Source organism: Brachyistius frenatus, unplaced genomic scaffold (assembly GCF_029030835.1).
Source record: "Brachyistius frenatus isolate BFR_SWC_R1_liver_20210118 unplaced genomic scaffold, ASM2903083v1 Contig_61, whole genome shotgun sequence".
In the NCBI taxonomy this organism is placed as follows: Eukaryota; Metazoa; Chordata; class Actinopteri; family Embiotocidae; genus Brachyistius; species Brachyistius frenatus.
In genome coordinates, this window is record NW_027210660.1 from 239678 (window position 1) to 254627 (window position 14950).

Below are 14950 nucleotides of genomic sequence, written 5' to 3' on the forward strand. Positions count from 1 at the left end.
AAACCAAAAATCACCCGGAAAACTTGCTCCAGAAGCCTATCTGCTGTTCATCGAGACGTCACTAATTAATCTTTGTGCACTAGGTTTTGGGTACTTTCTGTTTGATGTTATGATGCAAGTATTTTCCCCTGTTTAAAAAGGTCAATAAAACATTTTTAAAGTGAAAATGAAATATAAAACAGGATATACATTAAGACCTAAAGACACAAGAAACAATTAAATCCTAAAGACATAAAACATAAAAAAATAAACAATGAACAAAGACTGACCATCCCAAAAAGTGAAAAAACATGCAAGTTTTGTGACTTGGTGTTTTTTTTATTATCATCTATTAGGCCTACAAGCTCAGGCAATTCACAACAAATTCACAAATTCAAACAATTCACTTCATCTTAATTTAAATGTCATTTTCTCCATAATTTCAGTCACTATATAATTTCTTTCCAGCTTTTCACATAGGACTATAGAACAATATTTCCATCGTAACATTTTCCATTTGTTGGTTATTTACCTGCAGTATATGGTTTCTTAAAACAGTTTGAGATTTACTGTCGGGCTCGAGTTCACATATTACGCTACTGCCTACAAAAATTGAAACAATATTTTGATTTGTGAATGTTATAATAATTTCATTACATACCACACAACGGCAGCAGTTAAATGTTGTGGGAATACAACTGATGTGAACATCATTATTCTTCGTTCAGAGTGAAATGACAACATGTGTGACTGTGGGACCCAGATGAATGGTTAGGTGTCTGTTGGCATGCCAGTAAAGATCGTCCCCCCCCCCCCCGAGGCAGGTATGTGAACTGCAGGGACTCCTCCCCTCCCTCTGCAGAGTTGGGATCTCTCCCTTTTCTGCGGCCAGCTCGCCTTGACAGCCAACATTGGCGCAGAGTCTGAGCACAAACCTTTACCTTATTTTTCTGGCATATAGCGACAATTCATACCCACATTTTCCGCACCTCGTCCGGAGACAAGCGTTGGAGCGGCCTCGTCTAGAATGGGGAACCGAGACGATGAATACGATTTCTTGTTCAAAGGTAAAAAAAAAAAAAAAAGAAGATGACTGCATTCCCCTTTAGACAGGCTCATACCGACAAAAACTGTGCTTCTTAAATGCCTCTATATCTCTTATTGTGTCAGCTGTGTGCCTTTTCAAAGGAGTTTCTTTCTGAGAGGTTGCCCGGATGATGATCGGTTGCTGTTATTACAACATAATGCTGTCATTGTGCCATTACAACGCCTGCAGCTATATTTATAGGTAAAGGATGCAACATCCTAACCGTTCTCAGCCTTCTTATTCAACTTTTAGAGCAAGATTGCTCGTTAGACTACGCAGTTTCCTCATCTTTTGACTGACATTTGATGTTTTGTACTCTTTCTCTCCATTAAAGGCCTATTAGCCTCTACCTCTGCTGATCAATAAGATTCATCCCCAGATGAAGATGGTACTCTGCAAGTCAAATGCTGCAACTTCATGTAGCCTGCTTTAGTGTTGTGATGACGATCAATAGGCCTGAAAGATTGTCCCCGAGACTGAAGCGGTACCAGACTCAGGTCCGTGTTTATCTTTAGTTGGATCCAGAATGCCTTCCTTTGATCGTGATATCAGCTCCTGTGGCACATTAACATCCCGGGCCTGCAGAAGCCAAAAGGCCATTTAGATGTAACAAAGTATCCTCTGTGGGATGAATAGGGCATCTGCCGGAGGCGAGGGCTCTCCCTCCCTCCCTCCCTGCCTCCCTCCCTCCCTCCCTCTCTCTCTGTCTCTCTCTCGGCCCGAGCCATAGTCTCTGTGCCCGGCCGAAACAGGAAGGGCAAGGCGCCCTGAAACTGTCGATTCAGGTTTTGATGGAGCGCCTGTTATCAGCTTCCTGCAGCCCGGACCAGCGCGATGTCGGCGGGGACAAAGTTCGGCTCTATTTCCTTTTGAGAAGGAAAACAAAAAGGCTCCACCTCTGCTGCTGTGACCAGTCGCCCCCTCAGCCCGGTGCTGACACCAGCGTAGCCGTCTATCCCGTCCATGAGCCCGATCAATCACTTTCCTCCACTGATTCGTTTACCGCAGCTTCAAACAGTGCGTGAAGGTCCTGATAACAAACTATTTATGTTGTCAGTTTAAGGATGCTAAACAGTAACTGGCAGCTGGTAGTCCACAGTGACTTTGTAGTCAACTTATGGCAGGCTTTTTGCAGCTGTTTCTTTGCTACAGTCAATAGAAAATATCACATTTGCACTGACAGTACCACACACTTACTTCGTGTGGATGCCTCTTGACGTTTTAAACGAGGTTTGATAAACAACAGCAGATTAAAGCGTCCCTACCCAGGTGCTCTTACTGAGGTTTCAGCAGTTCTTTTTGTCAATATCACCACCCTCAGTGTGTTTTGCTCATTTTAACTTCTCGATTTGGAAAAGGTCGAGGGTATACAGTAAAAAAATTAATTAAAAAAACTCACTGGTTAAGCATCTCCTAAGTGATGAAAGGATTCTCATAAACCCTCCTCTCATACTTCATGATTCAGCTTTTTGGTGGTTCTGCAAAGAATCATCACAATTTAAAACACCTATTTTTTTAGAGGACAGTCCCTCAGGACGTATAAGGCTTTTGGTTTTGTTTGGGTTATTTTATAGGTGGGTCGTTGTTTTTTTTTGTCTATATATTGCAAATTGTGTTTCATATAAAGCAAAGCTTTACTGTTGTATTGTTGTTAAATGTCACAGACCCCACGCTTGATGAATACTCCAAACTGATGTGAAGAACTGTAATGAACTTTAAATGGAAAAGCCACATGACAAGCACTTCTGAGTCACGACTTATTGGTCATGTTGACTCAACCCTTGTATTTTTTAAATTGTTACATTTCCCATAAATCATTTTGCGCGCACACACACACACACACACACACACACACACACACACACACACACACACACACACACACACACACACACACACACACACACACACACACACACACACACACACACACACACACCAATTTGAAGCCACTGCTTTGTGTCAGATCAACTTTTAGTGGATTAAGAAATATGGGGCTCATCTACTACCTCCTCCATCACACACACAGGCACAAGCCTCAACTTCTCCTCCTTCTCTCCACAGTTGTGTTAATCGGAGACTCGGGCGTAGGGAAGAGCAACCTGCTGTCTCGATTCACACGAAATGAGTTCAACCTCGAGAGCAAGAGCACTATCGGGGTGGAGTTCGCCACGCGCAGCATTCAGGTGGATGGCAAAACGATAAAGGCTCAGATCTGGGATACAGCGGGACAGGAGCGCTACAGAGCCATCACCTCAGCGTGAGTCTGGGTTGTGTTGTGCAGATACATCTGCATGTCACTCAACACCGCTCAGTGTGGGGAAGTACTTCAGCAGTGCAGTCACAACTGACATTCTGTCCTGCAGAGTAGATCACTTAAAAAGAGGCAGACCACAGTGGAAGAGGTAGATGATGTGTTTGTTCAGTTTGCAGGCAGGGCTTTAAATCCTCCTGAGCCTGACACTGAGCCTGACACTGATCTTAATGCCTGAAATTAGTAAGTGCATATCGTATAAATTAAAATACATTTTCTGAACCAAATGTAAAATGTACATCATTTAGAACACTAAAAACAGATTAGAGCCCGATTGAGCAAACAACCTGTCCTCAAGGTAAATTTAGCTGCTGCTCTGGCGCTTTCAACCACAATGTATGGTCATCATCAGCAGATGAATCTGATACATTTTCCATTTTTGTCTGACCTCTTAGATAAAGCTATCACATGATGAAAATCATGTGGTAGGATAAATACCTCCAGAACAGCCACTGATAGGACCTCATGGACAATATCTATGTATATGTGTATATATAAAAACATAATTCTATATATTATATGATAAATATGAGCCCACTTCAGAGTGAACATCTTATAATACCTCTGAACTTGTACATGCAGTGGTCTTATTGAGTTTACAAGCAACAGAAACAAGTTTTTCATGAAAACAATAGGACGTGATAACTGGACTTTTGACTAATTAAGGACACTTATTACATTTCACCTGTGAAATGTGTCCTTGATCCTATTACAGATACTACAGAGGAGCGGTGGGAGCGCTGCTAGTGTATGACATAGCCAAACACCTGACCTATGAGAATGTGGAGCGCTGGCTGAAGGAGCTGAGGGACCACGCTGACAACAACATCGTCATCATGCTGGTTGGCAACAAGAGCGACCTGCGCCACCTCAGGGCCGTGCCCACAGATGAAGCCAGGGCCTTCGCAGGTACTGGAACTTACAGAAAGAGCCCTTTAGTGGCAAAGGTTTAGATATTATAAAGTTACGCATAGGCACTTCTCTATTGTGTGTAGTTCTTATAAATATGTAACATAAGTTATGACTAGAGAGTATCATAGAACCTTTAACTATATGCTTAAGTTTACTATAGGTGGTAAGAAAAGAGTTTAAAAAAAAAAAAAATTCTCGGTAGTTCTCTTGATATTTCTGGTATTAAACCCTTTCTGTATTGGCTTGATTTTACTAACCTCTATTTAATGCTTAAAATTCCTCATGTAAGCATCACAGGAGCATCTTTAATGATTTTTTTGGGGGGGAAAACAATCTATTAAATTGGAACAAAATTAAGGGAAAAACTATTGTCATCTGTTTATAATAGCAAATATGTTTTTACTTTAAAAAAACATACAGTTGCAACAAAAAAAGTTGTGTAGTTTTATATGTCAAAATAAGCACAAGTTTGCCATGAAATCTTAGATACTGGATATTTGTAATGTGTGGTGCACTGAACATATGTACAAACTGTGGTTTGTTGTAAATCTGATCTTCTGTAATCAAACCACTTCCACATTACTGAACTCATTCTCCTTTTTGGAACAGACTCCTCCTCTATGGAGCTTCTGTAAGCCATGTTTGTTACACCCGTTTGTCAAACCGTTATGCCGTGTAACTATATGACATACATTTTGTTATCAAATCAAAATATTGTTATTATCATTATATGAATTTCTAAATTCATATTAAAAATTATACTGATATGATCATAATGTAGGCTACACATGGTGCATAGTAACTAAGTACTGTACTTTACTTGAGTCTTTTAATTTGATGCTACTTCATATTTCCACTCCACTACATATCAGGGAAATATTGTACTTTCTGCGCCACTACATTATTTGACAGCTTTAGGTCTTTTTAAGATGAAGATTTGACAGAATGGATAATATAAAAAGCTACAACACATACAACACATTGTTCAAGTTTAAGCCAGTGTTTTCTGACCTGTTTGTCTTCTGACATCTTACAAAAAGCAGTGTTCAATTTATGTTTTGTTTTTCTTGCTCCACAGAAAAGAACAATCTGTCATTCATAGAAACTTCAGCCTTGGACTCAACAAATGTTGAAGAAGCCTTCAAAAATATCCTTACAGGTATACTTCTGAACAGAGGCCGGCTGTCAGAGCTGCCTCGTACACACTACTTGATAAGTGAGAAATAAAGATACATATATATTCAGGTATTATACCTTTAAGAACTGAGAGCGTAATCTCTCAATCTGTTTTTAAACTAGCAGAAGAAAATGATTGGTAGCTGCAAAAACTGATCTTTTCTGGTAACTTACTTTAATTATGTAACTTCCTCTAACTTTTGGGATTTCAATGTCTTGTGTAAATTTCTGACTTAAGTATGAATTTGTACAATATTTTAGTCTTGTTTTCACCTAAGGTTTTCACGGATTGTGGATGTTTTGATAATTGTTATTGCAATGTAGTGGTGTGCCAAGAGAGAGGCATGGGCAAGGGTGGACAACAAAAGTTCATAGACTGCTCCTGTTGTGGGCAATCAGAGCGCAGCGCCATGACCTGCACAGAGCAGGGGGTGAGCTATGACCTTCACAGGTGAGTACTTCAAATCATGTTGCTTGATCAAAATCAGCACCTGTGTTTCACATGTTCTTGTGAGAAGTGGTTGGTGCGCATTTGCAATGACACCACGGCTTTGAGAGGAGAGAGAGCACTTTGTGTCAAACTCGAGACATCATCAACAGAGACCTTTAAAATGCTTCAAAAAGTCTGTGGCAAGGAAGCAACTAGCCCAGTAAGGTGCTTTGAGTGGCATTTCCCTTTCAGGAGGGGCAGAATGTCACTGTCCAAGAGTGAAGAAGGGGCATCAGGTCAGGAGTGGAACCATTCATGCTGTTGTGCACTGTGAATTTGTCCCACATGGTCAGACTGTCAACTGTGATGTTCTGAGTTGCTCTCCACAACCCTTGCTAACCTGCTTTGGCTCCCTGCCACTTCTTTCTGTTCCCCAAAAATGTGACACAAAATTCAGAGAATGCTCTCTGCTCAAGCTGCACTCGGACTAGTGGTCACAAAAATATGTGCATCTCAGGGGCTGGTTTCGATCAAGTGATGTCACTTGGAATACTTACTCGTGAAGGTTATAGCTTCCCCTTGCTTTGTGCATGCTACGGTGCCGTGGACTGTTGGCACACAACAGGAGCAGTCTCTGAACTTTTTGATCGCCCCTTGTACAACTACCACCCTTGATCAACTTGGTTGTTTAACGTTTAGGCACCTCACATGGCTGGAAAGTTAATCCTGTGAGCTATTAGTAGACCAAGCAGGAGCATTTTGACTAAAAAGTGCTGATGTGTTTTTCTTTCATCAAAAACAGAAATATACCGCATCGTATCGCAGAAACAGATTGCAGAGCGGTCTGCTCATGACGAGTCCCCGGGAAACAACGTGGTGGACATCAGCGTGCCACCAACCACGGACGGCCAGAGGGGAAGCAAACTGCAGTGCTGTCAGAACCTGTAACCCATGGCATCTGTGCCTCCTCACCTGGGTCAATTATTAATTGAAATCCACGTTGTTGATATGCTTACATCTGCCTGAGGTGCAATGTTGTCTGAATCTGCACTTTTTAGATCAGTGGAGTCAGTTCCATTATGCCACAAGCAATCAGTCCCAGAAAGAAGTGTTTGAATTGATTTCAAATTGTAATCTGACCCAGGTACAGTCTGCTACACTCTAGTGCAAAAACAGGATTGATGGTACCCCGTAAGCAGCTACCACAGTGAACCATGATAGTGTAGCAGAATAGCCTTGCCTGAGACCTTGTAAGCCTAGACATCTCCCTGGTAGACGGCTGTTGCCACACGTTGGAGGCCCGCGTTTCAAACCTTGCCTGTTTCAATCGTATCAGCAGTCCTGTTTTTGGGCTTCTCCTCCTCGTTCAGTCATCATCTCAAAAGTGGTTGTGACGCTGCTGACGCTTATTTCATTTTGTGTAAAATATATTCTTTTTTTTTGTTTTGATTTTGATAGCTTGTCTGCTCACATACATTATATTAATGCCATGAAATTAAATTTTACAATATTATGTTGCCGTTTCCCTTTTTTTGTGGACATGAAACATACATAAAAGGACTTCTAGTACCACTTTGTAACTCCAGAATACAGTATAGACTATAGATGCATCAATACGTAAGGTCGATTTCACTGCTGTTTCAGGTCAAGATTGAACTACTTTACTGTTTACAGTAGTTTCCAATCTAAGGATCGGGTCCCTCAAAAACAGCCACCCCATAACAGAATTAATGAATAAATTTGTGATCATGTTTTTGGACAGTGGACAGAATCTTTGATCTTCTTCTAAAATAGGTGTTCATTTTACCTCAGCCCTCAGGCAGTTATTAAAATGAAACCATAAGAAGCTTGAAGAGGGTGGTGGTGTGGTGGAGCCACTATTAACTACAGTTAATCTGAAATGTGACATACTGCCCAGCCCAACAAGATAATGATTGTTTGTAAGCTTATTTCAACTCAATATAAAAAATAACTAGGAATTACTGCTGCTAAAGAAAAGCAGTTAACATTCTGCTTTAAATGTAGCTGGAGTAGAAGTATAATGAAGTATGAAAGGGAAATACTCAAGTACAAATACTTCAAATAGTACATGAACAATTTACTTTCTACCATTGGTCATATTCATAGTGTAACCGTCTGACTGACTCTCCAAAATATGAATGTTTGAAGTTTCTAAGCAGAAAAATATTAAATTATGAATATTTAGAGAAGGTGATCCATGAACTCTCAGAATATGACTCCCACAGCGACGGATGATTAGATATATTTCCATGGCCTACATGAGGATCTTCAGATGCTTCAACACCTAAAACCATCTTATAAATCACATGTCACACTGAGTCCAGGAGTCCCACATGTTTTATTGCACAATAACCCAACTTTCCAGGGGATGCAGCAGGAAGACTACAATAACACAAAATACTTTGTTTCGCATATGCTGCTTACATCAATCGACATCTCAAAACACATTTGTTGTTTGCACCTTTAACAAGCATCAGCCTGCTGTGATACATCTGTGTTGTTGTTTTTTTTTATATAGGTCAAAAGTCTGTAATCTCACTATGCCGAACACTGTATCTGCTCTATTTAAAGTTGCATCTCTTGTGATGTTAAGACATTACTACTGGTCATTGCTAGGCAGCTCAATTAATGAATGGTGCATTTACAAGTGGAGCAGGGCTGTTTGCTAATGCACTTTTATGACAAGAGAAGAAACTTCATCCAATTAGAATGTAAACACTTTTCCGCACCTTCAACACTATTTCTTTATACATTACTGCAATGCTGTTTACAGGTTGGAGTTAGCATTATCCCGTATACTACAATCTTCACTGGCCCCGTGACAAGTGTGTTAAATACATGACGTCTCAGTTGCTGCCTGAACAGGAAAAATTTGTTTTTCACTCTTCAGACAGTAATGAAAAAGCTTTACCTGGAAAATTGAAAAGGATTCTGATTATAGACAAGGACATTGGTATGAGTAACTGTCGCCCGGTGCTTGTCAAAAAAAAAGAAAAAAAGGGAGTATTCACAGATAGACTTTGTCAATCATGTTTTTAGATTATTATCCTCCGCAGGGCTGTTTGTTTACCCATTGTTCAAAAACAGCTAAATACATTGTGAAGGGGCATGGGGGAATTATAGGTAGTGAATATGTTTCATATTATACTGTAGTAGCATGCTGAATCAGTTATATCCTGCTACATTAGCTTGTGTCTTAGTATTTCATTAAGTTTGTGTCACTGACATAAAGTCGGGCTGGTTAGTCCATCATCCATGTGTCCAGTCGTTCACATCCCAGCACTGGCTGTCCGGTGACAACTCTTGTTTTCATCAACTATGACTCCGGAATGAGTTCTTCCCAAAACCACTTTTGTGGTCGGCCAATACCGTAGTAGTTAACATCAAGTGCTTCAAGAAAAGAAAAAAGAAGGAGGAAGTAGCTCTTCCCTCTCAGAATGATCCATATGAAGTGCAAAAGTTCATTAATATGATTAATTTTGTTTTTAGAGAGTGCTTCAGTGGGCTTTCTTTTAAATATTCCTCTTGCCACTGCTCTGCACTCATACGATGGTCTCATCAGTCATTTTCTTGGTCGACTTGGTCGGCACTGAACGTTGGGTGGTGTGTGCCCCTTTCATGTCAGGCATGAGCAGGCGCACTTTCTGATTGGTCCTCCTCCACTCCGAGTACAACTGACAGTGGTACCGAAATGACACCTGAGGTTGAGTGAAATGAAAGTGGGAGGGGGCGAGACAGGATATGACGAGGGAGAAAAAGATAAACGTAAATAAAACTGACACAAGGTTATTTGATACAGAGTAGTACGGACGCAGCACTGGAATGAGCTGCAACTGCCGCACGACAGGCAGAAAGGCTAATCTTTCACAATTTGTCTTTTTAAATGATGGTTGTTGTTTTTTTATGTTAAAGAATTATGTTTCTAAAGAAGTTTTTTGTTGATTCTTAAAGAATATGAGTTAAGTCAAGGTAAGGAGAAGTGGGGAGTAAAGTCAGCTGATTCTTACTATTTTCAGGCAGCTAAGCATGTATGTGAAGGCATGTTTCTGACCAACATTCAAACAAATGATTGTTCTGTGCCAGAGAATAACAAGTTGCACATGTCAGCACATTTCTCCACCCCTTGACTTTAGTCATATTATTCAAGGTCATTGCTAGAAAAAAAAACAGTCCCATTATTTCTATAATAATTGCGAGAAAAACATAAATCTGTGGCTTTAGTTATCTTTGTATTGTGTCTGTATCAGACCACAAATGTTTAAATGTCAAACTAAGACATTAAAAAGCTGTCTAAATACTTGATCAACTCGTAGACAAAAAGCCAGCTGAGAGAGAAAAAAAAAAAAAAAGTCAATCTGTGCTAATATGTTCGGAATATTTCTCTCGGTTACAAGGTGATAACTTAGTAATGCATTAGTTACCAGTGTCCAGAGGATGTAGATAGTGAAGAGGGCGATGGTGAGGGCGATGAGGCCCACAGCCTCAAGTCTGCTCTTCAGTTGCAGGTGGTCCTGGGCTCCCCTCAGACACAGCCACCCGGAGATAGCTGCCAGGGGTGTGATGAGAAGGAAACAGGCCATGTCGCACAGCAGCGTGCGCTTCTCACTGCGAGGGCCTGGGTCCTTCAGCCACTGAGCAAGAGCAAAACGAAGAGTTCGTTGGTGTGACTGAAAATTTGCCTTCTACAAAATCAGCTTAGCCGGTGTTACATTTAATCCACAATTAGTTTACAGTGAATATTACAAAGGCATCTGTGAATTACCAGCATGAACTAATTAAGAATAATATTTTTTTTTTAAATACTCCTATTCCTGAGAGCTTTTCAGACAAGGCCAGACAGCCAACTCATCAAGATGAACAAATCATCTCGTATGCGGAGGATGCTACTTCTTGCCACACACTCTACATGGCTTTAAATGAATCTCACAGAGCCTTACGAAGTACTTAATATATCCCTCCCTTGCTTACTTGCTTTATTGCTCATTCCCACCTTTATATCAACAACATAGACAGGAAACACATTTATCGTCGCAGTAAGACCTTCACTAACCTGTGTGAGTGGTTGTGGTCGCCGTTCAATAGTGAACTCTGTGTGACAAAGCTCACAGTAGCTGGTGTTGGAGGACGACAGCCACTTCTCCAAGCAGCTCTTGTGCACTTTGCCCAGAGTACCAGTGCAGTCGCAGGGTGAGAGCAGTGTCTCCCCTCCAGCTCCCTCATGACAAATCCGACACATACCCACGTCACTGTGCAGACACACAGAGAGGGCACCAAAGACAAAAACATGATGGTTAGCCAAATTCGGTTTAATTGCAGTATATTCACTGGAGCCCCATACGAGTTCCTCACTTTCTTACCTCTGCAAGCTTACCGCCTTGACAACGGTGGAGAGTGGGCGGCCATCTTTAGCCGTAACCTTGGCGATGTACTGGGCCTGTGCCGTAGAGTCGGACTCCTCTGAATCCTTGGAGGCATCAGATTCAGCGTTCCCGGAATAATCACAAAGGGAGCCAGGTAGTTGGCAGCAGCCTGACGAAGACATACTCAGCTGAGGGTGACAGTGATGAAGATTATGGCGGAGGCAACTTCAAAAGAAGATCTGATCCCAAATCTGATGTCCAACTCCTCTGCCCTCCTCCTCTGTCCACCTACAGGCCAAATGTCTGGTGGAGGCTGAACAGGAGATGAAAAGGACACAAAGTATGGGCGACTTCAGTTCTACATGAGTACAACATGATGTCAATCATACAAGACTCCTAAAAGATTATCTGCGTGTCTCACTGATGCCATGTTAATACAAGAGAGGGTGAAAACTAGGGCTGTGGGATATGGACAAAATCAGACTTTACAATATTTTAACCAAATACTTCGTTAGAGATATTGCAAAGATATGCAAGGGATGACTATCAGTGGTGCAGTGATGAGCATTGTGGCCTCACAGTGAAAAGGTTCTGGGTTCAAATCCGGGCCTTTCTGTGCGGGGTTTGCATGTTCTCCCTGTGCCTCTGCGTGGGTTCTCTCCGGGTACTCCGGCTTCCTCCCAACATCCAAAAACATTCACCTCAGGCTAATTGGTGATTCTACAAATTGCCCTTAGGTGTGAATGGTCTTTGTTTCCTTTCCGTCTGTCTCTACGTGTTGGCCCTGTGATAAGACCGGCGACCTGTCCAGGGTGTACCCTGCCTTCGCCCAAAGTGAGCTGAGATAGGCTCCAGTGACCCTGTTCAGGATAAAGTGGGTATAGATAATGGATGGACGGACTATTGGTACCTTCACAGAATATTCACAAACTTAGATTTTTGATAAATAATCATCAGTTATGTGGGTATAATGACTGAGTTGGTAAAGGCAAGTAATAGAAAAGAACAATTGGGGGAGTTCAGAAAATGACATCACTTTACAGCAACGCAGCGTTTAAAACCACAAAAAGAGAGCAATTATATCATATCATGATTTTACGATATCTGTAATCTAAAACAATATCTATAATTGTATCATGATACAATAAAATATGGATATATCCCCCTGCCTTAGTGAAAACCAGCTATAGTGGAGTCATTTCCAGCTCCTGGTCTTTAAAAAAAAAAAAAAAAAAACAGGAAAAATATATTGTGCTGAAAATGAACATAACTCAAACTCTCAAAATATATCAAATTAAACCCTTAAAAAAAACAAAAAACAAACAAACCATGAACTATACAGCCCACAAGTATGTTATGAGGCAAAGTTATACTTGACTACTGAGGGTATTTGTTAGAATTTAGATGTCTCGGTTTTCTCAATAGCAAAAAAAATGTCATCTGGTGTTTTCAATATTTAATTAAATGCAATTAATTAATGCATTGAAGTGAATACGGTTTGGCGATCTGGTTTCAACAAACTGTGTTAATGCAGCATCCTGCAGTAAAAAAAAAAAAAAAATGTTCAGGCAGACCTTGGACGGGGGGGAAGGGGGGAAGGGGCACTGGAGGTTCAGGTGGTCGCGTCAGGGACAAACTGTGTCCCCGTCAGGGACAAACTGTGTCCCCGTCCGTTCAACGTGCCCTCCGGACCGACACTGTCAACAACGCAATCATAAACAACAGCCCTGACAAGGAAGGCGTATAATAACAGTCAAGTGTCGCTGACGGTGTATTTAAACTAAAATACACCAAACAAGCTGATCGCTCCTTCATTTCAATGTGACGTCGTGGTGTGTATATATATATATAATATATATATATATATATATATATTACATGGAAATGAAAGCAGGACGAAGTACGTTAGTGTGAATCTACGTTTTCTAGTTTTGTTACATGATTCACAGACCAAATGTCACAGCCAGCGTTAGTTATGTATGTATATATATATATATATATATATATATATATATATATATATATATATATATATATATATATATACATACATACATAACTGGTACAGTAACGTTAATGTGTAACTGTCGACAAAAGGCCAAATCTACCTGAATACAAGAACACCAGGTGAACTACCTGAGCAGCTGCCAATCAAGAACCTTGTATATGATAGTAATATAGCAACGCTTGTAAGAAATGTGAAAATAACACAAGACGTTGGCGACAATGTACTCACCCGACGGCCTGCCTTTCCTCGCTTGGCCTTGGCCCTGAGTTAGCCACACAAAAAAAAGGAAAAAAAAAAAAAAAAAAAAAAAAAAGAAGCTAACTGAGCTAAATGGACAGCCCTAGCTCCAAACTATGACATTGACATCTAAGCGAAAGCTGACGATACGAAGGGATGCGAAAGACGACCACGTGCGCTGCGTCCTCTCCATGGCGGGGTGGTAATGTCTCCCTCGGGTGGTTTTTTTGTTTTTGTTTGAAGAGGCGAAAGGAGACGTCGGCCGTTTCTGCCAAGGAAAGGCTAGACGCGGCTAACGTTGCTAACTGGTTAGCTACGGGCAAGGCTACCTCGGCATCCCTCAGCTGTGCGCTGGTCACGTGACATCGTGCTGCCTTCAAGGGGTCGTCAGCGACATCGGAGGGATCGATATTTAATATTCGGTTGGTTTTTTTTAATCAATTATCAAAGAGGTAAGCGCGACAAGCATGCCGCCCAAGTCGGAATAAACGTCACATTTTGTGAAGGTGTTATGTTAACATGTGGGTCTTGTAAAAATGTATGTAACAAGTGGGGTATATAATCCCCTTTTTCTAATGACTCAATTTGAAACATCAGTCGGCTAAAGAACATCCAGTGACCTAAAACAAAGCAGATTAGAAATGAACACAAAACCCCGGATGTCTTCCGTGAAATCATGTCATTATTCACTGTGTTTGAGCAATGAAAACAACGACTGCTTCGGGAACGTTTACAACAGTAATCTCCGATGAGTCATTAATGAAGCGCACAGATCCAACGACACTATCAACATATGCAGCCATGCCTGTTTGGATATACATTGACGAAAATGTTTCAGTTTCTTTTCTTTCCTCTTTTACTGTCATTGGTTGTTTGATTTTAGTGAGGGAAGGTGAACGACCCCATTATCCTGCCGCTGAGAAAAACATCTGTAGTTGGCCATGTCAAAATGATACCGCCAGGCGGTGGCATTTAGTCAAGCCGCTCAAAGTGTTCCCTGCTGCTCTCGAGGTGTTTTAAAGAAGCTTTAGGGGGGCTGCTGTTGTTTTGTTTTTTCCAAAGGTGAGGTTCACGGACATTTACAGCCGCGCAAAGGGGCTTTGAAGAGTTTGTCACAATTGTTACATGTACTTCATTGGAGTATTTTTTTTTTTAACCTTGTGCTACTCTATAGGCTACTTTGACTCTACAACATGTAATAATCTGATATATATATATATTTTACTTAATTACATATATATGACAACTAACATATTACTTTGCTGATTAACTTTCTAAAAACCTGAAAGCAAATCAAATATGATGCATTAGTTAATGACTTACTGAGAGTTGCAAGTAGAAACGTGTTGATGAGTCAGGTCAATGATATTTTTTTTAAAACATTTTTCTTTCTTTTTTTTTTTTTGCATCAACCACCCAAAAGCAA

The 14950-nt window shown here is 40.8% G+C and overlaps 2 protein-coding genes across 2 annotated transcripts; one reads left to right on the forward strand and one right to left on the reverse strand.

Annotated features, from left to right (window-relative positions):
• The first annotated feature begins 827 nt into the window (after positions 1–827).
• On the forward strand, positions 828–7411 carry LOC138625251 (ras-related protein Rab-11B-like). The gene is made up of 5 exons (XM_069706040.1): positions 828–1046; positions 3131–3326; positions 4096–4289; positions 5371–5451; positions 6701–7411. Exons 1-5 carry the CDS (start codon positions 1007–1009, stop codon positions 6844–6846), a joined length of 657 nt encoding a protein of 218 aa, XP_069562141.1. The 5' UTR covers positions 828–1006; the 3' UTR covers positions 6847–7411.
• Positions 7412–8906: 1495 nt separating this feature from the next.
• Positions 8907–13857, reverse strand: LOC138625252 (E3 ubiquitin-protein ligase MARCHF2-like). The gene is made up of 5 exons (XM_069706041.1): positions 13516–13857; positions 11277–11592; positions 10970–11165; positions 10341–10550; positions 8907–9617 (listed from the first exon to the last, which is right to left on the reverse strand). The coding sequence occupies exons 2-5, from the start codon at positions 11459–11461 to the stop codon at positions 9462–9464; spliced, it is 747 nt and encodes a 248-aa protein (XP_069562142.1). The 5' UTR covers positions 11462–11592; positions 13516–13857; the 3' UTR covers positions 8907–9461.
• Positions 13858–14950: the final 1093 nt, after the last annotated feature.